This window comes from Mustela putorius, unplaced genomic scaffold, assembly GCF_011764305.1.
Source record: "Mustela putorius furo isolate JIRA1106 unplaced genomic scaffold, ASM1176430v1.1 tig00003869_pilon_pilon_pilon, whole genome shotgun sequence".
NCBI lineage: Eukaryota > Metazoa > Chordata > Mammalia > Carnivora > Mustelidae > Mustela > Mustela putorius.
The window spans coordinates 4,114,525-4,136,941 of record NW_025422021.1 but is presented as its reverse complement, the minus strand read 5'-3'; the positions used below and the strand labels follow the sequence as shown (position 1 = coordinate 4,136,941).

General features: G+C 42.2%; 1 protein-coding gene across 10 annotated transcripts in view; it reads left to right on the top strand.

Annotated features, from left to right (window-relative positions):
* The window catches only part of OSBPL6 (oxysterol binding protein like 6), a 112,780-nt gene that overhangs the window by 54,473 nt on the left and 35,890 nt on the right, over positions 1 to 22,417 (top strand). For 3 of the 10 annotated variants that reach the window (XM_004768986.2, XM_045066855.1, XM_004768981.2), the window contains exons 7-12: positions 36 to 206; positions 2,783 to 2,915; positions 10,623 to 10,726; positions 11,803 to 11,895; positions 16,139 to 16,213; positions 21,407 to 21,572. In XM_004768986.2, coding sequence (XP_004769043.1) covers positions 36 to 206; positions 2,783 to 2,915; positions 10,623 to 10,726; positions 11,803 to 11,895; positions 16,139 to 16,213; positions 21,407 to 21,572 — 742 coding nt within the window. The remainder of the gene's footprint in view (positions 1 to 35; positions 207 to 2,782; positions 2,916 to 10,622; positions 10,727 to 11,802; positions 11,896 to 16,138; positions 16,214 to 21,406; positions 21,573 to 22,417) is intronic. The other 7 variants (XM_004768989.2, XM_004768985.2, XM_045066857.1 and 4 more) reach the window with 3 other exon arrangements.

The following is a 22,417-nucleotide window of genomic DNA, read 5'->3' as shown; positions in this document are numbered from 1 at the left end:
CCACCCTTACTGTCTCTTCTTGTTCTTTGTTTCAGGTGAAATCCCAGGACTGGTTTGATGCGTGGGTCTCCAAACTCCGCCATCATCGATTGTACCGGCAAAATGAAATTGTCAGGTCACCGAGAGATGCTAGTTTTCACATATTTCCTTCAACCTCCACTGCCGAATCCTCACCAGCTGCTAATGTTTCTGTTGTGGATGGAAAGGTGTGACTCTGTTATATGAAAATCAGCCCAGAAATTGCTTGGGCAATTATGTAGGCACATAACTGGGTCTCATTTGACAAACCGGGAAGAGAAGGTTTATTTTGTCAACTAATCCTCAGGACAACAGTGACACTGGGCATCAGAGTTAATCACAGTTATAGATTAGGTAGAAATGTGGATCACCAAGAGAGTTACCAATTACTTGTCTTTTGTACATATGGACCACATCCTAATTTTATATGACGTTGTTAGGGATATTAGGAAGTAGAGTCAACATTTGGTTAACTGGCCCCTAGAAACTGGTATCTTCCTGGGTAGTAATAAGAAGACCACAAAGTTTTAAAAATGAAACTTGCTTCCTTGTCTGGAGCTGTACTATATTACAAGACCCAGAGAGACACCATTGAATTTCCTCACGAGGTTAGGGTAAATTGGCTAGAGAATGTGACCTTAATACACATAGTGGACTGAATGGCGAGACACTGTGTTAACCATTTGACATTCACTCATGTCTAATCTTTATATAGCCCGAGCTCAGATACAGTTAAAAAAAAAAAATGTTTTCAGAAGTGACATGGCTGTGAAACAGCTGAGCCAGAATCTGAATCCTCATCTCCCTTTTCCAAAATCCGTGCCCTTCCCATTACACCAGGTACCAAATTAAGGGAGGCTGAAGCTGTTCTTTGGGCTACATTAAGAGTTCATTTTTTTATGTGGCTGAAAAGCTAGAGGTGTTCCCTGTTAAAAAACTAAGGTGAAGACAAGAGGTGGGGTGACTACTGTCTCTGCCTTTGATTCAGTAATTAAGTTTTCTGGACCATAGCCGCATTGTGATGACCAGGGGTGTTCCAGCCGCCACTTTGCACCTGCCATTGAGAACACAGACATCTGTGAATAACAGGCCACCATCAGGAGTTGGGTTTAAGAACCTTTCAGTGAAGATTCTGCCCTTCGCTGTTGTCTTACTTATGGATATATGTACTGTATATATTCCAAGTTTCCTTAGCATAACACTGAAAAACCTCATGGAATCTTCAAGATCAGCCAAATCAGATGAAATGAAATACTCTTATATTCACTCTTCAGTATTTCAATGGAAGTTACTTAAGTAATTTTTGTTAAATCCTATTAATTGTATTTCCCAAGGCTCTTAAACCTTACTTCATTCTGGTTATATCCTTGCTAAGGACGGTTCCATCAAGATCATCCTCCTAGGAACAGGGTAGTGGCTTAACCCTACTACTAACCAGTTCTGAAGTGAAAAGGAACCAGGAGGTCAGAGGGTGGGAAATAGGGCACTTACTGAGGGACCCCACATAAGATGACTAAGATCGTCCTCTGGTTTCCCTGGGCCCCTGTATTCTCGCCACAGAATAGAATGAATCCCCGGATTCATCCCAGCTAAACAAGAAATATAGCCCAGATGGATATTTTAAAAATCTGAATGTTTCATCCTTTGGTTCTTCTGCTTCTGTGGGCATCTTGAGCATAGACTGTTGATAAAAGATGTATTATTTTCATCCCTTGTGTTATTTATTAAATAACTTGGGTGATAGCTGAGAATGGAGAACTGAAACCAGTTCCTCTGCACTGTTTGCCTTGGAGTAAGAAAGCCCTTCAACTCTGGTTTTCGTAGAAGGTCTGTTGCTGGAGTTATGAACGACACACTTCCAAGATGGAACTCGGGGCAAGATTTCCATTACGTTTCGCAAGATGCAATAAAGAATGAAGAGAGCTTTTTAATCCCTTGCCTTGCATTTTAAGCATCAAATTATGAGACTCCTGAAGGCTAATTGGTTTGTGGCCCTATGTGGGTAATAAATAAGTCTGGGTTTGCTAAATATGTGTATCATTCGGTTCGTGATGATTTAGAACAGACACGATCAATTACAATTGAATGTGAAAGTCAAATATGGAGTTTTAGAGTTGTTTCAGCTTTTTCAGAAGTAAGCCTCTGCTTTCAACTAAGTGTTCATTGAACTCACTGTATGATCTCTTTACCTCCTGCGACTTTGTATCACATAAAATCCCTTTACTGGAAAGTCTATCAGCTGTGGGTAATAATAATTTGCTGAGACTGCCTTTTTATAGACTACAGTTTTTAAAATGCATTCAAAGCATTGCAGGGTTGCTTGGTGGTGGGTAATGTATTTAGGAATCACATGTGGCTGACGAGGTCTTGAGCTGATGGTAAGGGAGCAGAGAGATTTGGGGAAGGAAAGGCCTTCAATCCTGAGTTGAAAGTACAGCAAAAGGACCCTATGTCAGTTAAGGCCTGCTGAGCCAGTTAAACTCCTCAAGCTGGTATGCCCTTGGGAGGATGAGCTGTCACATACTTGCTTAAGCCTTGTCCCCTTCCCTGTGTGGTGGAGAGAGCTTAATGAGTGTCACTCCTTATGAATTTGGGCTTCGCTGGGCATGTACAAATTTAGCCTAGAAGCTTCCTTCGGATTTTGAGTGTGCTCTTTCTTCCTCTCTTTTTTGACGTCACTTTGAGGATACCTCAAAAAAATTTTAAAACTCACCTAAATATACAGGTACCTGCTCACCTATACACCCCGCTTTGTTCATTGTAGGTGCCACCAAACAACTTTCCATGGCAGTCTCCTTTGCCGTGCAGCAACAGCCTCCCCGCGACCTGCACGACAGGCCAGAGCAAAGTGGCAGCCTGGTTACAGGACTCGGAAGAAATGGACAGGTGTGCGGAAGGTTAGTGTCTCCCCCGCTGGGCTCCCAGGAGAAGCCGACAAAACCAAAATGAGAGCGGGGAGTCGCGCGGCCGCTGCACCTTGCCCCCTCCAGCCTCCGTGATGGCCTCCATCTTTCCTTGTTCTTATTTTTCCACACGAGGCCCTGCCCCTTCCTGTGACCCCAGCTTCCCCTACCTGTGCCTTCTCTCCCACTCTCACCCCTGCGATAGCTGCTTCCGCCCTTCCCTGCCCTGAGCCCCCTTCCTCCCTGAAGGCTCACCTCACCGCTTGATCCCTTCTTTTTTCATGAGCTTCCAACTCCCCAGACTTGGGGCAATCCCATGGCCAAGCACAGCCCCCAGAGTGCCCCCATCCGGCTCTCCACGGTTGCCGGGTCCCTTCTCCAGCTGCCTCCTTTGCTGCTTCGTCTTGCCCTTGAACAAGTGTATGGCACCTGTCCTCCACAGTTCCCTGTCACTGGTGTTCCATTCTGCGTCCGTTGTTAAATAATCTGAACTCAGACACCATGCCCTCTCCCTGCCATCTCTGAGCCTCTTGCTCTCTAGAAACTTTGCTGCTCCCTTGTAATTCGCCTGAGCATTTTGATCCAAACTGCCACAGACCATATCCATTCTAGGAGACAGTTTTCCTTTGACCTTCAAAACTGAGAGAATAAGAACAGCATAGCAAGGGTTTAATATTGCTACATTGATTTAATTTTTTAAATTATTTTATGAAGTTATGGGCTTAACTGATTTTTATTCAATCTTTTTTTCCTTTATGAAATAATGGTGAAAGTAGATGTTAGAGTACTTTCTTATGTCCTCACTTAGAAATATTGAAATTTTCTGGGGGCTCAGTCGGTTAAGTGTGTGCCTTTGGCTCAGGTCATGATACCAGGGTCCTGAGGCTCGGCCCCTTGTAGGGCTTCCTGCTCAGTGGGGAACCTGCTTTTCCCTCTCCCTCTGTCCCTGCTTCTATGCTCTCTCTCTCTTTCTCCTGCTCACTTTCTCAAATAAACAAATAAAATTTTTATAAATAAATGAAAATTGAAAGTGGGCAATACATATTGATCCCAACCACAAAAAATATTCTTTTTCTGCTCTGCGTGTGCATGAACTCAATGTCTACGGGCTTTGCAAAATGCCGTAGACATTGAGTTTGCACCCCAAATGAGTTTGCACCCCAAATTCAATCTTTATGTGAAAATATGATATTAAGAGGGATGTTCTAAGCATAAAGCTGCCTTTCCATTAAGAGGGTTTTACCTGAATGTATTCACACAACACACAGACATTCAAGTATATGGGCTTCAGGTTGGGGAAAGAAGCCAGACCTTCACTTTCCTAAAATGCTGCGGGTTTTGCCTCAGCTGCCGTTCTCGACAGCTCAGCCTCTCCTCTAACTTTCGCCGCTTCGTGCACACTCGCAGCACGGAGCCTGGCCGCCTGCTTTGCTGAGCAGATTTGGAACCACACGTGGGGACGAAATCCATTCTTCTGACCAAAATGAAGAGACATTGGCTCTGATGCCAGAAAAGCCCCTGGCTGGTGGGGGAGCGAGGGAGGCCTTTGTCTTTGTGTGCTTCAGAATGCTCTGTGGCTTGTCCCTTGTGCCTTCTGTCCTGTCTCAGGGGCGCTCCTCCTTCTCCCCATCCTGACTACTCCACCTGTGTCCTCCGTCCTGCCTTCCTGTTTCCTTCAGCATTCAGTGCAGTAATTACCCCCTTCTCCCGGGGACAGCCTCTCTCTCTTTCATTCACTTCTGCTCTCTGCCCCTAGCCTCCAGCTTCTCTCCCTAATATGATGTTTGCCCTTCCTGCTCTATGAAGATGGCGTTCTTGGTAGCGGGGTGCCGTCTGATTTCCACTCAGTTCTCAGACCTCTTTCTCTGACCCGCCCTGTGGCCCCTTCTCTAATGAGACTTCTCCCTTAAGCCCCATGAAGTTTTCCCCTTTTTCTTCAGCTTCTTTTTCCTGTTTCACTGGATTCTCCTCTGGTTGCCTTGGCTGTGGAGATGACCAAGGTTGAATCTTCTGCCTTCAGCTTCCGTAACAGTGACTGTAGTCGATTGGGTGCTCCTTACGGACCAGATATTGAACTGACCACTTTACATCCCTGTTTTTATGTAAATCCTCACGGTAGTACACAGGCAGGATTGTGAACCCTATTTTTAAAGACGGGCAACCCGATACTTCGGTGAAATAACTAGCTCATGTTACATAGCAAATACTTGGCAGCCTGCCGGGCTAACCCAGGCCAGCTAGATTCTAAGGACTGTGTTCTGCACTTTGGAGATGAGAGGCGTGGTCATAGTTTCAACTGAGAAGATCCGTGTTTTGCTGATACAGTGGTGATGGTGATGGTGATGGCGGGGAGGATGGGGACAGCAGAGGCTCACAGGTACCTGGCCCCATGCGACAGGAACTCTTGCGGGTGTTTTATATGCAGCGACTCATTCAGTCCTCTCAAGGCCATTTTATGGATGAGAGAACGTAGGTACAGGGAAATCCGCTCACCTGACCGAGTTCACACAGCTAGCAACAGTGGCACTGGGGGCCAAGCATGGGCGGTCTGACTCCAGAGCATCGGTTCCATATTCCTCTCAAAAAGGCCGACAGCTCTCTCCATCTCAGCTCCGCATCCAGCCTGGGCTCCGTTCCCACCGCCTCTCCTTGCTGGTGGCCCTGTCTGTCTGTCCTCTCCGGTGTGCCCCCTCCTCGGCCTGTCTGAAGCCAGCCTCTGTCTCCTCCCTGAAATGGCCCCAGCTGCAGGGCTTCCCTGCTTTTGTCATTGCTGCAGTCCTCACCACCCCGAGACCTCGGAGGGTCTTTGATCTCCCCACTGTGTTGTTCATCCGGCCACCACAGAGTTCTGTTATTTCTCCAGAAATACCCGCCCCTTCCCCAGGCCCTCATCTGCCCTTTCTCTCAAGTCTCTGCCTCCTGACTCAGACCCAGCCTCTGGTGGGTCGGCAGCTCCCTGCTGGCACTCCCCCACTCAGTCTCTTGCTCTGCTGCTCTGTCTCTCACAGGTTCATGGGAAATTGCTGCTCTTGACCATGTTTGCAGCTCTGGGCCAGCAGTTAGCAGGACTCAGCCACGAGACATAGGTGTATTATGCCTCCCTACTTTGCAGATGAGGAAGGCAAAATGCGTGCAGGTTAGGGAATGTGCCCAAGATTACACAGCTGCCCTGGGCGAGATGTTTGGCTAACCCCAAAGGCAGCCTTTTGTCCACTACGGACTGCTCCCTCAAGACTGGTATTTCCTTAAATAGCTTTTATGCAAAATTCCTTCACGTGGTTCTCCTTGGGCTCTGCGGCTTGAGCCCAAACTACTTAGCCCGGCACTTAACATATCCACCTTCCAGCTCTCAGGCCCCACCTGCCCTTTCAACCTTGCTTTGTACTGGCCCCACAGAACTTATTTGCTGTTTCCTGAACATCCTTGCATATTCCCTTGTCTGAGCCTTGGCACCCCTCTGACCTTCTCCACTTTTGACTTTTGCTGAATCCTTTCCATCAATCCTCCAGACCCAGAAAAGGTTTCCCTGTCTCCTTTACATGTGTCTGATGACTTCAAACCATGCTACCTCTATTTTCCAAACTTCCACGACACTTTTCTTTGGTCTCTCCTGACCGTTTGATAGAGAGTTCCCACGATTGAAGTTTGTATTTCAGAAGCTCATCACGTAGCATCTTCTGGAACTCATAGCGTATCTGATTTACAGTTTTAATATTCAGAGCGGTAAACCATTCATAGATCTGAACTTCTGTCAATCCAGATCTCCTCAAGTATGTAAGGGAATTGCTTGGCTCCCATGGAGACAAAATGTTAAATTAGTATTCTTTATGCCACTATTGAAGATGCATACATAATTGTTTAACATATAGAATGTTTGCATATCTTTACCAGTATATAAATTCCACGAGTCCTACTTGGTTGTGATAGTCCCTGTACTTAGAACTATGCTGGGTATACAGCATCTTCCATCAGCCGTACCTAAATGAAATAATAAATGGTTAACTTTGGCTATACCTTAATTTATTTAACCATTCCACAGTTGGACAACTCGTTTCTTTTTGGAACAAGATAGGGCATGATGGGAAAATAAGTAAATTGCTAAAAAATAAGTAAATTGTTCACTGTTCTAAACTATCTCGGCAGTTTTATTCTTGGCATAGTTTTTCTTTTTTGCACCATTTCTAAAGCTAGATTTCATCTTAATTTGAAGAAATTCTAGAGGTTTTTTTTTTTTTAAAGATATTTTTCTTGCCTTTGGCAAATCTTTATAATCCTTATGCACATCTAGACACTTAGGTGGCAAAATCCTGCCAAGGATTTCATCTCTTCTGCATTTCAAGCAATAGGAGTGGTGGGAACAGGTGTGGCTTCCTTCAAGGGAAGGCCCTAGCAGCATGATCACACGTGGTATGACCCGTACACACAGAACGTCCTCATCTACCATCACAGTTGCCACTCTAAGCCAGGAAGAAGAGAGGTATATGCTCCCATCACTGGGAAACGGGACATCAGTCCTTGTCTCCTGACTCTTAACTTTGGTTTTTTTGCCCTTGAATGAATTCATTTACAACGTTCTCTTTCCATTCTGTTAGGAAAAGGGTGGATATTATTGTGATGGTTTGAAGCCCCGTTTCCAGATTTCTGTGCTACTTGTGTACACCATTTGTGTATGTTAGTCACACTTATTAGGAAGCGTGAAGGTAATAGTCACTAGATAGAAGTCTCGATGCATGGGTAATGTGAAATAATGTCCCTATTAGCATGGGGCTTATGATACAGTTTTGTTCTTTAAAATGAAAATTAAGAGGTGTCCACAAGGCTCAATGGGCTAAGTGGCTGGCTCTTGATTTCAGCTCAGGTCATGATCTCAGAGACCAAGTATGGAGCCTGCTTAAGATTCTCTCTCTCCCTTTCCCTCCGCCGCCCCCACCCCCGGCCTCAATCATGCACACACCTGCTGTCTCTCTCTAAAATAATAATAATAGGGCACCTGGGTGGCTCAGTTGGTTAAGCGACTGCCTTTGGTTCAGGTCATGATCCTGGAGTCCCAGGATCGAGTCCCACATCAGGCTCCCTGCTTGGCAGGGAGTCTGCTTCTCCCTCTGACCCTCCCTGTTCTCATGCTCTTTCTCTCTCATTCACTCTCTCAAATAAATAAATAAAATCTTTTTTAAGAAGAAATATTTAAAATAATAATAATGATAATAATAATAAATGCAAATTAAAAGGTAGGCCCTTTCTAACATATCTCCCTTCTTCTCTTCCCTCTAACCCTCCTTTCGGCACTTTCTTTCTTAAGATTTTATTTATTTAGTTGACAAAGAGAGACATAGTGAAAGAGAGAACACAAACAGGGGGAGTGGGAGAGGGAAGAGCAGGCTTCCTGCCTAGCAGGGAGCCTGATGTGGGGCTTGATCCCAGGACTCTGGGATCATGACCTGAGCCAAAGGCAGATGCTTAATGACTGAGCCACCCAGGCGCCCCTTTCTTTCTTTCTTTGCATGACTTTCTTCCCTCCTAACTTTCCTTTCATTCTCTGTATTTTCTACCCTTCTGAGCCACTTGACTTTGTTTTCTTAGGGAAGAGGATGGGGGCTCAGCGGGCACAAGGGCATGGCCTCCCCTGAAGGTGGAGGGGGTGCTGGCAGGTGCCGTGTTCATTAGTACAGTTTTCCCACCTCCACTGGGTTCCCTCTCTGAAGGAATGGCTACTGGCGGTCAACAGTTCTTGGAAGAACAGAAGTAGTGCTTGAACATCCCACCCGGACTCCATCCCGAGGGCGGGGGGTGGGGGAGGACCTGGGTATGGCCTGGAAATTGCATCTACCCTGTTCTCCACAGAGCATGCAGTGATTGGGAGTCCTGGAAAGATCCTTGTAGCAGTTACTCCTCCATTTTTATATCCAATGAAAAAGTCAAAAATCCCCCAAATGCAATTACCTATGTTATTTGGCCCAGCTTATCTTTAGCCTTATTTCAGGATTGGTTGATTGATTGATTTGAGAGAAAGAGCACGAGCAGGAGGAGGGAGAGAAAGAGAGGTAGAGAGAGAATCCAAAAGCAGACTCCCCGCTGAGCACGGAACCTGACACAGGGCTCAATCCCAGGTCCCTGAGGTCATGACCTGAGCCGAAACCAAGAGTCAGCTCCACTTAACCAACTGAGCCACCCATGAGCCCCTAGCCATATTTAACAGCAATATTTTGCTGCCTATACTGTATCTGTAAAAATTCAGATCCTTGAGAGTTAATGAGAAACAAATGATATAAATGAAATTTTTACCAACTGATCACATATTATAACCACCTTGTTTATATATAATAGATTTATAGGCGTGCCCTATTACGTCCCTTTATGAACAGTACACATGCAAAAGTAATCACATAACTACTGGCATGCTCTAAATATTTGATAATTGTTTAATAGAACTAACTCAATGTTCTTGACTATATTTAATTTTCATATACTAAGAATTCATTTTTAAGAGTGGTATTTTATTATAAATAAAGCTAAAAATAAAAAATAAAATTAAAAGCTATTTCTTCATGAAACATTAATTTAAACAGAATGTGTTTCATGCCCGGGTGACTCTGACGCTGTTGGGCCAGGGAATCTGAGAACCTTTGGTTGTGTTTAGTATAACAGCCCTCATAAATTTTTTTTTAACATTTTTTTTATTAGAGAGAGAGAACATGAAGGGGAGGGGGAAGAGGGAGAGGGAGAAGCAGACTCCCCACTGAGCAGGGAGCTGGATTTGGGGCTCCATCCCAGGACTCCGGCATCATGACCTGAACCGAAGGCAGACATTTAACTGACTGAACCACCCAGGCGCCCCATCCCTCAAAGATTTTTTAAAAAATCATTCATTGCAACATAGTTAGTGATAGAAATCATAGATGAAGTTGTCTGCTTGACTTTGCATTCCATCTTATTTTTCTGAACTTGACTTTGACTCCATCCAAATTCTAGGCATCAACCTTGTAAACTATTGTAGGAGTAGGTAAACTGGCTCCTAAGAATAAAACCATAAAACTGCTGAAGTTCCCTTGAGTGTGGTTTCTATGCGACAAGGGCCCCCTGAATAGGAAAGTGAGAACACACAAGGTCACTGAGATTGTAATAGCTAGCTCTCAGTTTGTAGGTAGGCTTTCAATTCATTTAATAATCAGGGGGGAAGGGGGGGGAGAACTCTAAAAACAGGAATTCAGCTACAATCTTCAGACCACCCTTATAATGTGTTATGGGTCCATTTCTCCTGGAATAACTTAAACTGAAGCAGTTTCCCCCGTTTGGGAGATTTTGTAGTTAATTTTAATTTTGGCTATTGTTTGAAAAAGGTGGGCTTTCTTTGTAGATATGAAATACAGTTTTTCCATAAAATAGATGTTTATTTTGTATTAAAAATACCACTGTTTTTGTTTTACATCATTTGTATACATGTGGTGATATTCATGCTGGACTGTAAAATTCAGGAATTAAAATGTGACCCTGTAATTCTAAAAAAATCACCGTCCTCATCATCATCAATGCTTTTAAGTTTCTAAACCAGAGAAGGGTCTGTTTTGTTTCATTTGCCAGCACCATCATTATATAAGCATGGATCTGCCTAATCATACTTGCCATAATTTGTGTTGTCTTTTGTTACCGTCACTGCCCATCCCTGCCCAGTTCTAACATATTCTTATTTCTGATTTTTCTTAGACCTTGCACACTGCCAGTCAAACCTCGTGGAACTTAGCAAGCTCCTACAAAATTTGGAAATACTTCAGAGAACTCAGTCAGCACCTAACTTTACTGACATGCAGGTAAACATCACCGAGAGGACTTTAAAACATTAATGCAGGATTTTTACCGGATTGTTTTATGAATATATTCAGGTAACATTTAAAGGGAAAGAACTATAGCACAGATTTTTTTATATTCTGGAGTTAGTCTTAATATTTTTGAATTCTTGGTGTTGTTGTGTTAAGGTGTCTGTTTTGAAATATTTCACATTTAAGTACAAACTAATAGAAATAAATATCTGAATTATTCTTCCATGTGTGTATTGCATTAGAATTGATAGGTCTGAAGACATAACAAATATATAAAGAGAGAGATTTTGAAGGTATAACTTAGATACTCTCAGAATTACTGCCATCCATTATGCCATAAAACATAAAAATATGTTTTATGATTAAGTTCTTATTTCTACTTTTAATGCCCACTGTAAATCACATAGGACTTTTTCTCCTGGCTGGTTTGCTTTAGGGGGCTAACAACTATTCTTTACTAACTGGCTGGGCTCTTTGTCTCTCAAAAATAGATATAATTTGGCCATCAACAATCACTTTTAAAAATCTGAATTATGGAAGTCTTAATGACTCATGACAAATTTACTTGAAATTCATTTTAAATATTTTTTTAAAGATTTGTTTGAGAGGGAGAGCACACATGTGCTAGTTGGGGAGAGGGGCAGAGGTAGAAGGAGAGAAGAGAGAGAGAGAATCCCAAACAGACTCCCTGCTGAGGATAGAGCCTGTCTCCGGGTCTGGATCTCACAACTCTGCGATCATGACCTGAGCTGAAATTGAAAGTCAGCCACTCAACCCACTGAGCCAGCTAGGAGCCCTGCTGCCATCTTTTTATGTAGGGGAAAAAAATGCTAAAAATCTCTTATCCTGCTTTCCTTTTGTAGAGCAGACAAATATGTTTTATGATTAAGTTCTTATTTCTATTTTTAATGCCCACTGTAAATCACATAGGACTTTTTCTCCTGGCTGGTTTGCTTTAGGGGGCTAACAACTATTCTTTACTAATTGGCTGGGCTCTTTGTCTCTATCTGTATCATGTGTGTTAACCAACTAATACTTTGATGCTTTTAACTATTTGTGTAATGTAGGCTAACTGTGTAGATATTTCAAAGAAAGACAAGCGGGTCACAAGACGATGGAGAACAAAAAGTGTCAGCAAAGATACAAAAATACAACTACAGGTACAGACTTTATGTTTCCTTCATTCATATTTTTGTATGCCTTTAAGATATTAGTCTTTATATATCAGTTTGTGGAGGTTAAGAAGTCTAAAGCGGCTGACCTGCTTTAAAGCCAGTGTTTTACAGACTGAGTTGTAAAATGCTAAAATTATTTGAAAGGGTACATAGTGGGATTTTCATTCTCACCACCTTTGAACTGTTAAAATATAATTTAACCAAAAATTAGCTTAAAAATCAGGCTAAAAATCCAGTGTGTTGTAATGAGCACTCATTTATATGTACTGGCACTCAAAAGAGCCTTTTATGATTAGCTTTGTCCAAAATTTTATGTATCAGTAAAAAGGCATGAGGGCTGCAAAAGATTCAAAGTCAGCAAACTCAGGTTCTTGGCTAATCAACTGTGATTTCCTGGCAGTATAATCCTGTGCGTTTCTGTTAAATTTTCTAGGCTTCCATTTGCTCCTGGGTAACGTGATAGAGTTAATTTAATGATCTCTGAATTCCCTTTCAACTCTAAAATTATATGATTCTTCAAAAATAGATATAATTTGGCCATCAACAATCACTTTTAAAAATCTGAATTATGAAAGTCTTAATGACTCATGACAAATTTACTTGAAATTCATTTTAAATAAGTTATTTTTTGAAATGAGCAGTTTGAAATTTTTAGAGTAGTTTGAAATTTTACATTAGTACATTGCAATGATATGAAATACGGTAAGTACCTGAAACCTCTTATGTCATAAATCATATTACTTTCAGATCTTTAAATAAGAATGTTTACTATTCTGATCCTAGCTATCTGTTATTAAAAAAAAAAAAATTCTTGCCCTGCACAATCAAAATCAGACTCAGGATTTTGCTTTTCTTTTTATTACACTATAAATCAATTTACATTCTAATACAAAGGAAAAGGAACTCTTTTCCAGAATTCTGCTATAATTTCTGAAAAAGTAATAATTCTTTAATTCTGATTGTATTGATGTTCTTTGTGTTGTAATTCTGAATGTGTAAATAACAAACTCCTTGTTGCTTTGCTTTGCTTTGCTTGCTAACATAATATATTTGAAATAAATTCCATAAGCACTAAAGATTCATGTTTTTCTGGTTAGAATGTCTACATTCTGTGAACACAATTTATAGCATTTCTTCAATAGGTATGTTTTTGTGTGTTCTCTTCAGAACACTGATACCATAGAGACAACTGTGCCAAATGACTTCCCCAGAAATTTACGCAGAAGTGCTTTTTGGGGGGCATGTGATTGTCTAGCTTTTGGGGGATTTTTAAAATACGATAACTATGGTTATCATAGCTAAGGAAAAAAACAATTATAAAAATAATTGAAGGAGGCCAGCGTTCTAAGAACATACACATTTGTGGACAGATATTCATTCAGTCTCGTTTTTATAAGGTATGCCACTGAATGGATTGCTGTTCACAGCTGTTGTCTCAAACAGGCTGGCAGGTCGTCGGGAACGTGAGCGCTGTGCCCCTGGCTGGCCTGCGGGGGCTACAAGGTCCACCGTGGCCCTCATATCACTCCGTTGTTTCCAGAGGGAAAAGATGGCAGCTAGAATAGCCCTTCTAGTCACAGGCTGTGCTTTTCCATATGAGGAATGTTTAGAGAGAGTTTTTTTGAGTCATCAGAAGAGATTGTTCAAAAAGTAGGGAAATACTTTTCGTTCATACTTCTGCCAAATGTTTGGGTAGTTTTTTTTTTTTTTTTTTTTTAATTTTTATTTATGCTCTTTTGCTTGGTTTTTGTTTTGCCAAAGCGTAACAAGATGGCCCTTGTGATTCTAGTTCAGTTCTTTTGGAGGGAAATCGAAATCACCTCTTCCCCACACTCAAAGAAAACTTTAAATTTTTGAAAGTGATCCCAACTCCAAGTGGCGATCCGTAGACTTGGGGGCGGCAGTGAACTATTTATTACTCCCTGCCTCCACTTGGACGGGTGAAGCAAAAGGTATTGTAGGGTGAATTCTGTAGACTTTGATACAATCCCTGCACCTTTTCTGCTCACCCAAACCAACAGGCTGTCACAGAGCCCTTAGAGTGCTCATTCTTTCTTAGTGGGAAGTTACTTGGAAGTTTCTTCAACATGCACACTTGGCTGGAGATCTGTACAATGAACCAGGGTTGCCTATGACCCATATAAATGTCTTTATTTGTCATTATTGTCCTTATAGGAGGGCATCACATTTATTTTTACTTAGTGGATTAAACATACCTACTATGTTCTCCCACCCCAATACACGGGTTTTTCCCTCCTCAACCCTAGGAGTCCCATCTGATGGTGCCAAGTGTTTGTTTTGAGCCCATAGTCATCTCACTGCCTGGGCCACCTTCTCTGTGTCATTGTTGCGGCCAACTTAAGAGGCTTTGCAGTGAGCGGCCCATGACTCATCCCCTCTGCTGCTGGTAACTTAGAGTTACACCAGCCATTTGTGGAGGAGCCTAGACTGTCCTGTGGTGGTCCTGGCGGTTATTGTTGTGACTGCTGTCCTTAATGATACTGTTAAAGTGAACTTGGCATCCAGCATTCTGCCATAGCTGTTATTTTGAAATAACTTTAAAATGGATCATTTAAAAAATTGACCCCAGGAGAGTAGAAATGAAGAACGTGTTGTATTATATGTTTAATTGCTCATTCTTAATGCAGGTTAGAGTGTGTTATTGATTTGAATATGAAGGTTACATTTTAGATCTGCGTGTAACTTATTGAAGGCATTGGTCCTAGAAAGCTCTCTGGAGATTACCTTTTAGAAAAAGACTTTCTCCCAAATTTCAAATTTCTGCTTCTAATAAAAATCTCATTATCATCATTACATAGTAACTGTTTGACTGTGTTTCCAATGAGGTAGAGGAGGGCAAGAGGGAATGATTGTTAAAGGGTGGCTATGAATGAGAGAGCTGCTAGGTTTCCTGCCAAGACGAATAGCACAGATTAATACTAGATCCCTAGTTGTTGGAAAGAATGGGCAATAGCAGGAACCATGGTCAGATATCATTCATGCATAGCTGTCCTAGATCTCACAGATGCTCAAATCATACTGAAGGGGAAAAATAAGTTCTTTCTCCTTTTACTTACTACATTGAGCATGAAGGGATTTTGTAGAGAAAAATTTTTGTGGAAAACACATTATATATGTATGTGTGTCTACAGTAAACATTTACATAATGCATTCAGAAGACAGGAATGTGGAAGAGAAATGTGAATGTTGTGGGGAAACTTTAAAGAGAATTGGAGTTCTAAGAATTTAAAATATTTTTCCATCGTTCTGAAAAGACTAAAGCAGTCGTGCTGCTTTTGCTTAATCTGCACTATTAGGTGACCCTAAGTATGTCTCAGTTCATTGGAAGTGAACTTACCATTCACAACCATGAAGAGGGAGGGTCTGTCAAAGGGACAGATGGAAACTTGAGTAGTTAGAAGGAAATGTCATTATCCCATGATCCTGTCTACCAAAAAAGAGGCAAAAAAGAAAGCTCTCGGCTTCTCTGCTGGTTTCTGCATAGGTGCACATCATTGTATGAAATCTCTGCTTTCTGGTTTCCCAAGTTGATTTCTGCAGGCATTGTCCCAACACACTAAGCATAGTGAATGCTCTTTCCCCTGTGCTATGCAGACTGGCTTCCTCCTTGGAAAATTCTCCAACCTGAAAGTCCCAACACCATTCCTAATGTTGAATCCCGGAGAGCTTTCTAGTCGGGGAATAAATGTTATGTTGAAGATTCCCGGTACCCTTCCCCCTGGACTTTTCCTCCCAGCAAGAAAAAAAAAAATTCTGCCTGGCTAACGGGAGACTGCCATTACAGCTTGTGTGTTTTAGCCTCTGCGCCACATTATTTAATTGTTTTTTTCCTGAATTTACTTTTATCTTTGCTCCCACTGATTGAATGCCTTTGATTACCTATAACACGAAGGAAACAATATACATATTAATTTAACTTAAGATCATAAGCTGTTATATATCAATCCCTGACTTCCCATCTCCTTTTGGGGTGGGGTCATATTCAGCAGCTAGACATCAGTGTCTGGAGTTCTGGACCGAGGACAGTGAACTTTTCTCCCAGTGTGAGTGGGAGAAACTTTTCAATGCCGCAATTTAGGGAAAAGTCAACTCCACTTAAAAACTCTCCCTTTCCCTTGTCTGATTATCTTTCACCCTCCCACATCCCATCCCCCCCCTCCCCCGCCCCTCCCTCTCTCCTCCCTCCTCTTCTCTCATTCACTGTCAGGAAGGGCCATCTGCGAAGGGCCAGTTCAGCACCACTCGGCGCCGGCAGAGGCTAGCAGCAGCAGTGGCTACAACAGTGAGTGGATTTCAATCTCAAGTGGACATTGAATAAGAATGAGCAACTTGGTCCAAGTGGCGCCTCCCCTGTTCCCGTGGTGCTGTCTGTGTGTGGCGGTCTCGACCGTAGCTCCCTCCCGTGCTGGCGTAGCTTTCGCATGTTGTCTGGCTGTCTCTGCATGGCAGGTGTCACACACGCGTATTCGTGTTTGCGGTGGAAAATGACCCCTTAGCCCCGTTCTTCACTGACCGTGTAAGGATACTGTAAATGCCAGGTGGCAGAGCTGAGTATGGCTCCCTGTGGTGTGGAAGTTCCTAAAGTAATGCATAAATATATATAGTTTTTTTTTGTCATACTGATATTGGAACCTCTGCTTACTGATTTGTTTTTCTAAGAAAAGTCATGTTACTACAGACAAAAATTGTGCTTTTTTTTTTGTAGCATTATGACTATTTGAAAAGGATGTGAGAATAAAGAAAAGAGAGGGTAAGAAAAGGTGAATTTTGATGTCATCTCTAAATGACTACCCAAATTACATCTAGCAAGGAAAAATTTTCTGGAAAGAATATTGAACGGAAGGTCAGAAAATATGTAATGTGGGAAGGAGAAAACCACCAAGTTAAATGGTGTTTATTATACATCTAAGGTTTATTAGGAGGGTAGAACAAGTGTTGAAACAGACAAGGCAAATAACCACAATTTTAAATTGAGTAGAAGCTGTTTAGAATGGTGAACAGTGTATGCACAATGGGCAAGAGAATGTGCAAATACAAGAGCCCTTTGCTGAATAAAAGCAAATCGTAGTATTTGCTTAATCATGACATCCCCCTGTTAACTTTTTAAAATGCAGAATACTAAGTTCATAGCAATCACGGATGTTACTTTTTTTGGCTATTAGACAGTATTTTCTGAATTAACGAGCGTTTTGCTCTCTTGCTTATGGTGGAATATACTTGAAGACTAGAATTGCTGAAAAATACGAAGAGGTTTTGCTTGCATTGTGAGAGAATGGCTACTCATGAGAGGATTATTGCTTTTCTACTTTTGGTTAAAAACTGACCCTTGCTTGGTATCTCACTGCTTAGCTGAATTTTGTGAGAGAGAGAATGGCCTTTGATTATGAAATGAACCAGAGGCTTGGAGTTTATTAGGGAATGGATTCTTAAACTCACAGTTTTGTGAACACTTGAACAAACTCATGAAATTGATTATCATGATTAGTGTTTACCTTATGCATGTATGTGTAACATGTGACACTGACATGGGAACAGATTATGCCAATAGAGACATGTAAAATTAGTTAAGTAGTTCTTAATCTTTCATTTATAATATTAAGAAATCCAGATCATTATCAGAGAACAGTATCACAGTATGGAAAGGAAAGATCAGTCATTTTGTGAAAATACCTATGCTTCTTTAAATAATGTACTTCAAAGAAGGCATGCAGGGAAGCGACTGTGTTTCTACTGTTTTCATTTTTTAATTGTAGATACATATAGTGAATATAATAAAAATGGGATTAAAACTATTTGAACAGAATGGGTATATATATATACACATATATATATATGTGTGTGTGTGTGTATATACATATATTTATTTATTTTTAAATGGTAAGTGGAAAAGAAAAAGCTTTTAAAAGAGGCGAGTATTAATGCCCATCTTCCAGTGACCACAGAGATTAAGAATAACTTCCAGTAATTCCAAGCATCTCATGAGAAAAGTTGGCAACATTTAATAATGTATTCAGAAATAACTAGAGGGAAGAGTTACTCTAAACCCTGTAGGATTTGTAGCTTTAATTCCATAGCAAAGCATGAAACCATGTAGCAGGATCTTGAACTTGCAGCACCAGCCCCCTCACCCCTTCATTCACACCTCAAGTGATTGGACGCTGGTAACTCAGCCCCCCTATTTCTCTTGGTGCAGTGTTCCTCTTAATTCCTACCCTCCTCCTTCCCGACACTAAGTTATCCCATGCATTTTGTGCCCATCCGATCCAGCTCGGTGCCTTTTACCTAGAATATTGCAAATGACTCCTAGTTGCTTATTTTCCCCCAGTGAGGAGGAGACCCACTCAAATATCTGGGGCAGCTGAGATTGCTCCCAAAGAAAAGTGCACCCAAAGCGGATGTTTCAGAGATTGAGTCTGTGGATTCTTAGCACTAGAACCCCAAATGGCTCACACTCAACACCAGCCAGACCCAACAGAATAGGGGGTTGGGAAAAGACACACTGGCCCCTCTCCCACAGAAGAACACTGAGGGTCCCAATGCAATTAGTTCTCTACACAAGGATCCCTGTACACATCACACAGAGAAATTGCAGCAGGAGACTTTTCACACTGGCTCCGTACGTTGTATATGCTCAGTATCTCTTAGCTCTGCTTTTGTGTGTTCCCTTTCTCATTCATGTCTACCATTGAATAAATTTGGGTGCCTCTGTTCCACTGTTGATCCATGTTTCTCTTTTAACTTCTCTGTAGAGAGGTGTTAAAAGCACCTCCTATCATCCCCATTCCGAGCTGCAGTTATTAGTATCAGAATATTCCAAGATCAGGCTACCTCCCTGGCACAGGATTTCAGGGAAGCCTTGGACTTTGTTCCTAAGCGGGGTGTAAAGGCTGCATCCAACATGGAGGAATCTCGAGTGCAAACAGTGAGAACTGTGGACAGCTCCCACTCTAGCCATCATGGACAGAAGACCTAGCTATGACTTACATTTTTTAATCCCATTGTACCCAAATTGATGAACAAAAAACTGAGTAAATAACTCTAATTGAATGAAGCATTCAATTAAATTAATACATCTCAATTTGTATTCTCAATTTCATTTCATGAATTCTTCAATTAAAATGACCCATTCCATATACTTCTCTTAACAAAAATGGTAACAATATAAACATTTTCAGTCAGAAGTATATAAAAACTGGGTTCAATTGCCCAGGGAGCTGTCTGATTGCAGTTTGAGTGGAGCATTCCAAGTCCCTTTCCCTGCGGGTTATATACAAGATCAGTTTTACTGTTTTAATTGCCAATTTGTACTTCATTATGTTCAAAAAATAAATGTGTAACATGTGTTTTTCCTCCTTGTGTCTGATTCCAACTTTTCATAGACAGGCCATTATCTCAGGGACGAGTCTGGGTCCTCACTGGCATGTCTGGGCCTCTACTGCATCATGGCCTCCCCCAGCCTCCATGCCTCCTCTCCTATTTCGTGCCAGTCCTTGGAGTGTTGAGGGCACTAAATGCAGGCAAAACCCTTTTCCGTGAACCTCAACACATTACATTCCCCATTACCAGACACCCACCATTTCTTTTTATGCTCTTCTAGTTCTTTGTGTTTAAAAACCGTATCAAATCCTTAAATCTGCACACTTCCTGATCTGCCCATTTCCTCAAGTCACAGTTTCTCCCCATGACTGTCTTGTCTTCACCAACCTTCCCATGGATCCTCTGTGTCCCTTCCAAAAGGCTAAGGGCTCACTGCTGTGACTAGATTTAGCATCACCAGAGTTAAGATCAGAAATTCCCTTTGTCTATCCTCAAGTATTCTTCCAGAATATATCTGGATCCTATATAGGGACCTCCAGAAGACCTCAGTCATTATTATCACAGAGTTCCCTGGACAGGATTCTACCAAGGACTTCGTTTTCTCAAATGGTTTCTCTGCCACTTGTGTGTCTCTTCTCTAGAGTAGCCCAAAATTATGATCCTGATGAGATAAACAAGTTGTTGACATGTCCCCATTTCAGAGTAACCAAGGTCCCTGCAGAGGACCTGATAGACCCACTTGATGACTCCAGGTACCAGATGCTTTGGATAACCTAGTAGCATGCTTAGCATAACTGAATTTAGGGAGAAAGCTTCATGCTCACTGTTCCCCAGTAAGCCTTGGATATCTTTTGAGATAACAACTCCTTACCACTGCTATGGCCAAGCTATATCCAAAGGGCGCCCCTCCAGTCCCAGCTGCCTTACCCAGGTCCGTAAACTGCAGTTCAGCCTGGATTTGTTGGTTCTCTCCAACTCCTCCATCTACCCTGTGTATCCTCAGTACATAAGTATAAGCCCCTTTTCCAGTTCTTTCTCTCCCTCCCTCCCTCTCCCCACTCCTCACCCCTCCCCCACTCGCTCTCTCTTCTTCTGTCAGGAAGTTTCAAGCTCTATCAAAATAGGAAAAAAAGAAAAAAGGAAGTGGTTCTGATACACATCTACATCAGATAGGCATATCTCCTGCTAGCTAGGTGTGAATTACCCCTTAATGTATATAAAATTCAGCTTGTGCAGGAGTCTTAAGAGTGATTCTTGAAGATAATTGAAGGAACATCTGTACAGTAAGAACTAGGGGAGGTTACTGGTAATCGGATTTATAATAGGAATTGGTGTTCTCATTTTTGGGGAATGTTTGGCCGATGGCATTTATAATGGTCAGGGGTAACTTCTAGAAGGAGAGGGAATGGTGCTTTACCCCCACCCATCACAAGCCTAGCCCAGATTCAGGGCAGGCAAGAAAGTATCTGCAGCCATTTGGGAAAATCTATAGTAATATGACTTTTTTTACTTACTGCTTTTCAATACCGGCCCTTTCATAAGCCATGTTCGTATGTGTGCCAGTGTTGTATGTAACAACAAAGGTAAATGACAGTAATTTATATCATATATATTTCATTTGCAAATATATTTTAATAAATCAATTTCAGATTTAATTGAGTCTCTTTAAACCATGATTATATTTACTGTTAAACCTGTTTATGTTTTATCCCATGGTCACAGAGCAAGTAAATCTTTCTTGTATTTTTTACCTGTTTGGTGAGTTCCTACTCTGTGAGCATAAAAAGTCCTCTGACACTAGTACCCAGACTTTATAAGAGTTCCAACTACTGTTTCCTGCCGGTGATTTTTTAGCTCCAACTGTGGGTTCAGAGCAAAGCTTATCTGGGGATTCTGTCTTTCTTGCCTGACGTTCTGTAGTCCTCTCTCCCTATAGCAGGCAAAAGCTGGCGGAGTCTACAGCAGTCCTAAATCTGCTTTCCGAACTGAGACTCCTTCCCACCCCAACCACCTGCCAACTAAATGGGCACTAAGTGTCTCTGGGTGTGTCAGTACAAAGGAACCTAGTATTTTGGAGAAGGGACGCCATCTGTCCTGTGTGCCAGACTGTGGACCGATGTACCATTGTTCTTTCCTAATTTGTGCTGTCCCCTTTCAGGTCCCTTTCAGTGCTACCATGTCACCAGTCCGCTTGCACTCCTCCAACCCCAACCTTTGTGCAGACATCGAATTTCAGACTCCCCCTAGCCACCTCACTGACCCTCTGGAAAGTTCTACAGATTATACAAAGCTTCAAGAAGAATTTTGTCTAATTGCACAGAAAGGTAACGACAAATACCAGGTGCCCTTTACAGACGCTCTCTTCTTTGGTGAGAGGTTTATCATTTACCCTTCCATCCTTGTCCAGGTGGTCGTGGTAGAAAGACTAAGTGTCTATACTGATCGGAGTCCTAGATACAAAATGCAGTGAGGTGTGATGCCTGCCTCTTGGTTCACAGTTTTGAGTGGAGAAACAAAGTCTCATAAGGGGGGAGAGAGAAGGAAAGACACAAAGGGTTATCCTAGGCAGGCCAGCAGACACTGTGACTCAGCATTTCTTTTTCAGTGTCTCTTAGTTCTCATTTAATACAGACTGTGGGTTATCCTTAGCAAGGAGTTCAGTGGCAAGTGTTCTCTTCCTTTATTAAATAACACTCCTTGATCATAGCTCAGGCTCAGTCCTGTGTCGTGTGATGTGGCCTGGGCTCGGTGCTGTTCAGCTGGAGGCTGGGCTGGGCTGAAAGATCCAAGGTGGCTTCACCCAGGTTCCTGGCATGTTGGGGGATGGCTGCAGGGGTGCACACAGCTGTGTCCCTCTCCATGACAGCTCAGAGCTCCAAGGGAGTGGATAAGCTGCCAGTTTTGTTCACTTGGCACAGTGTCACTTCCTCTGCCCTCTATTGGCCAGAGCTTCATGGGCCAGTTCAGATTTGAGGGGAGAGGTAATTGAGCCCACGGCGGGGGGGGGGGGGGGGGGTGTCCCCTTTTTCCATATTAAATTTCCAGTAAGGCGTGTTGTGTAAGTTCAGGTGTTATCAGCCACAGAGAGCAGGGTATAATAAATAAGAGGCAGGTAGTAGCTTGTAGGTGGACTGAGCAGTCCTGTCTGTGTTTACCAAGAGCCTGGGTT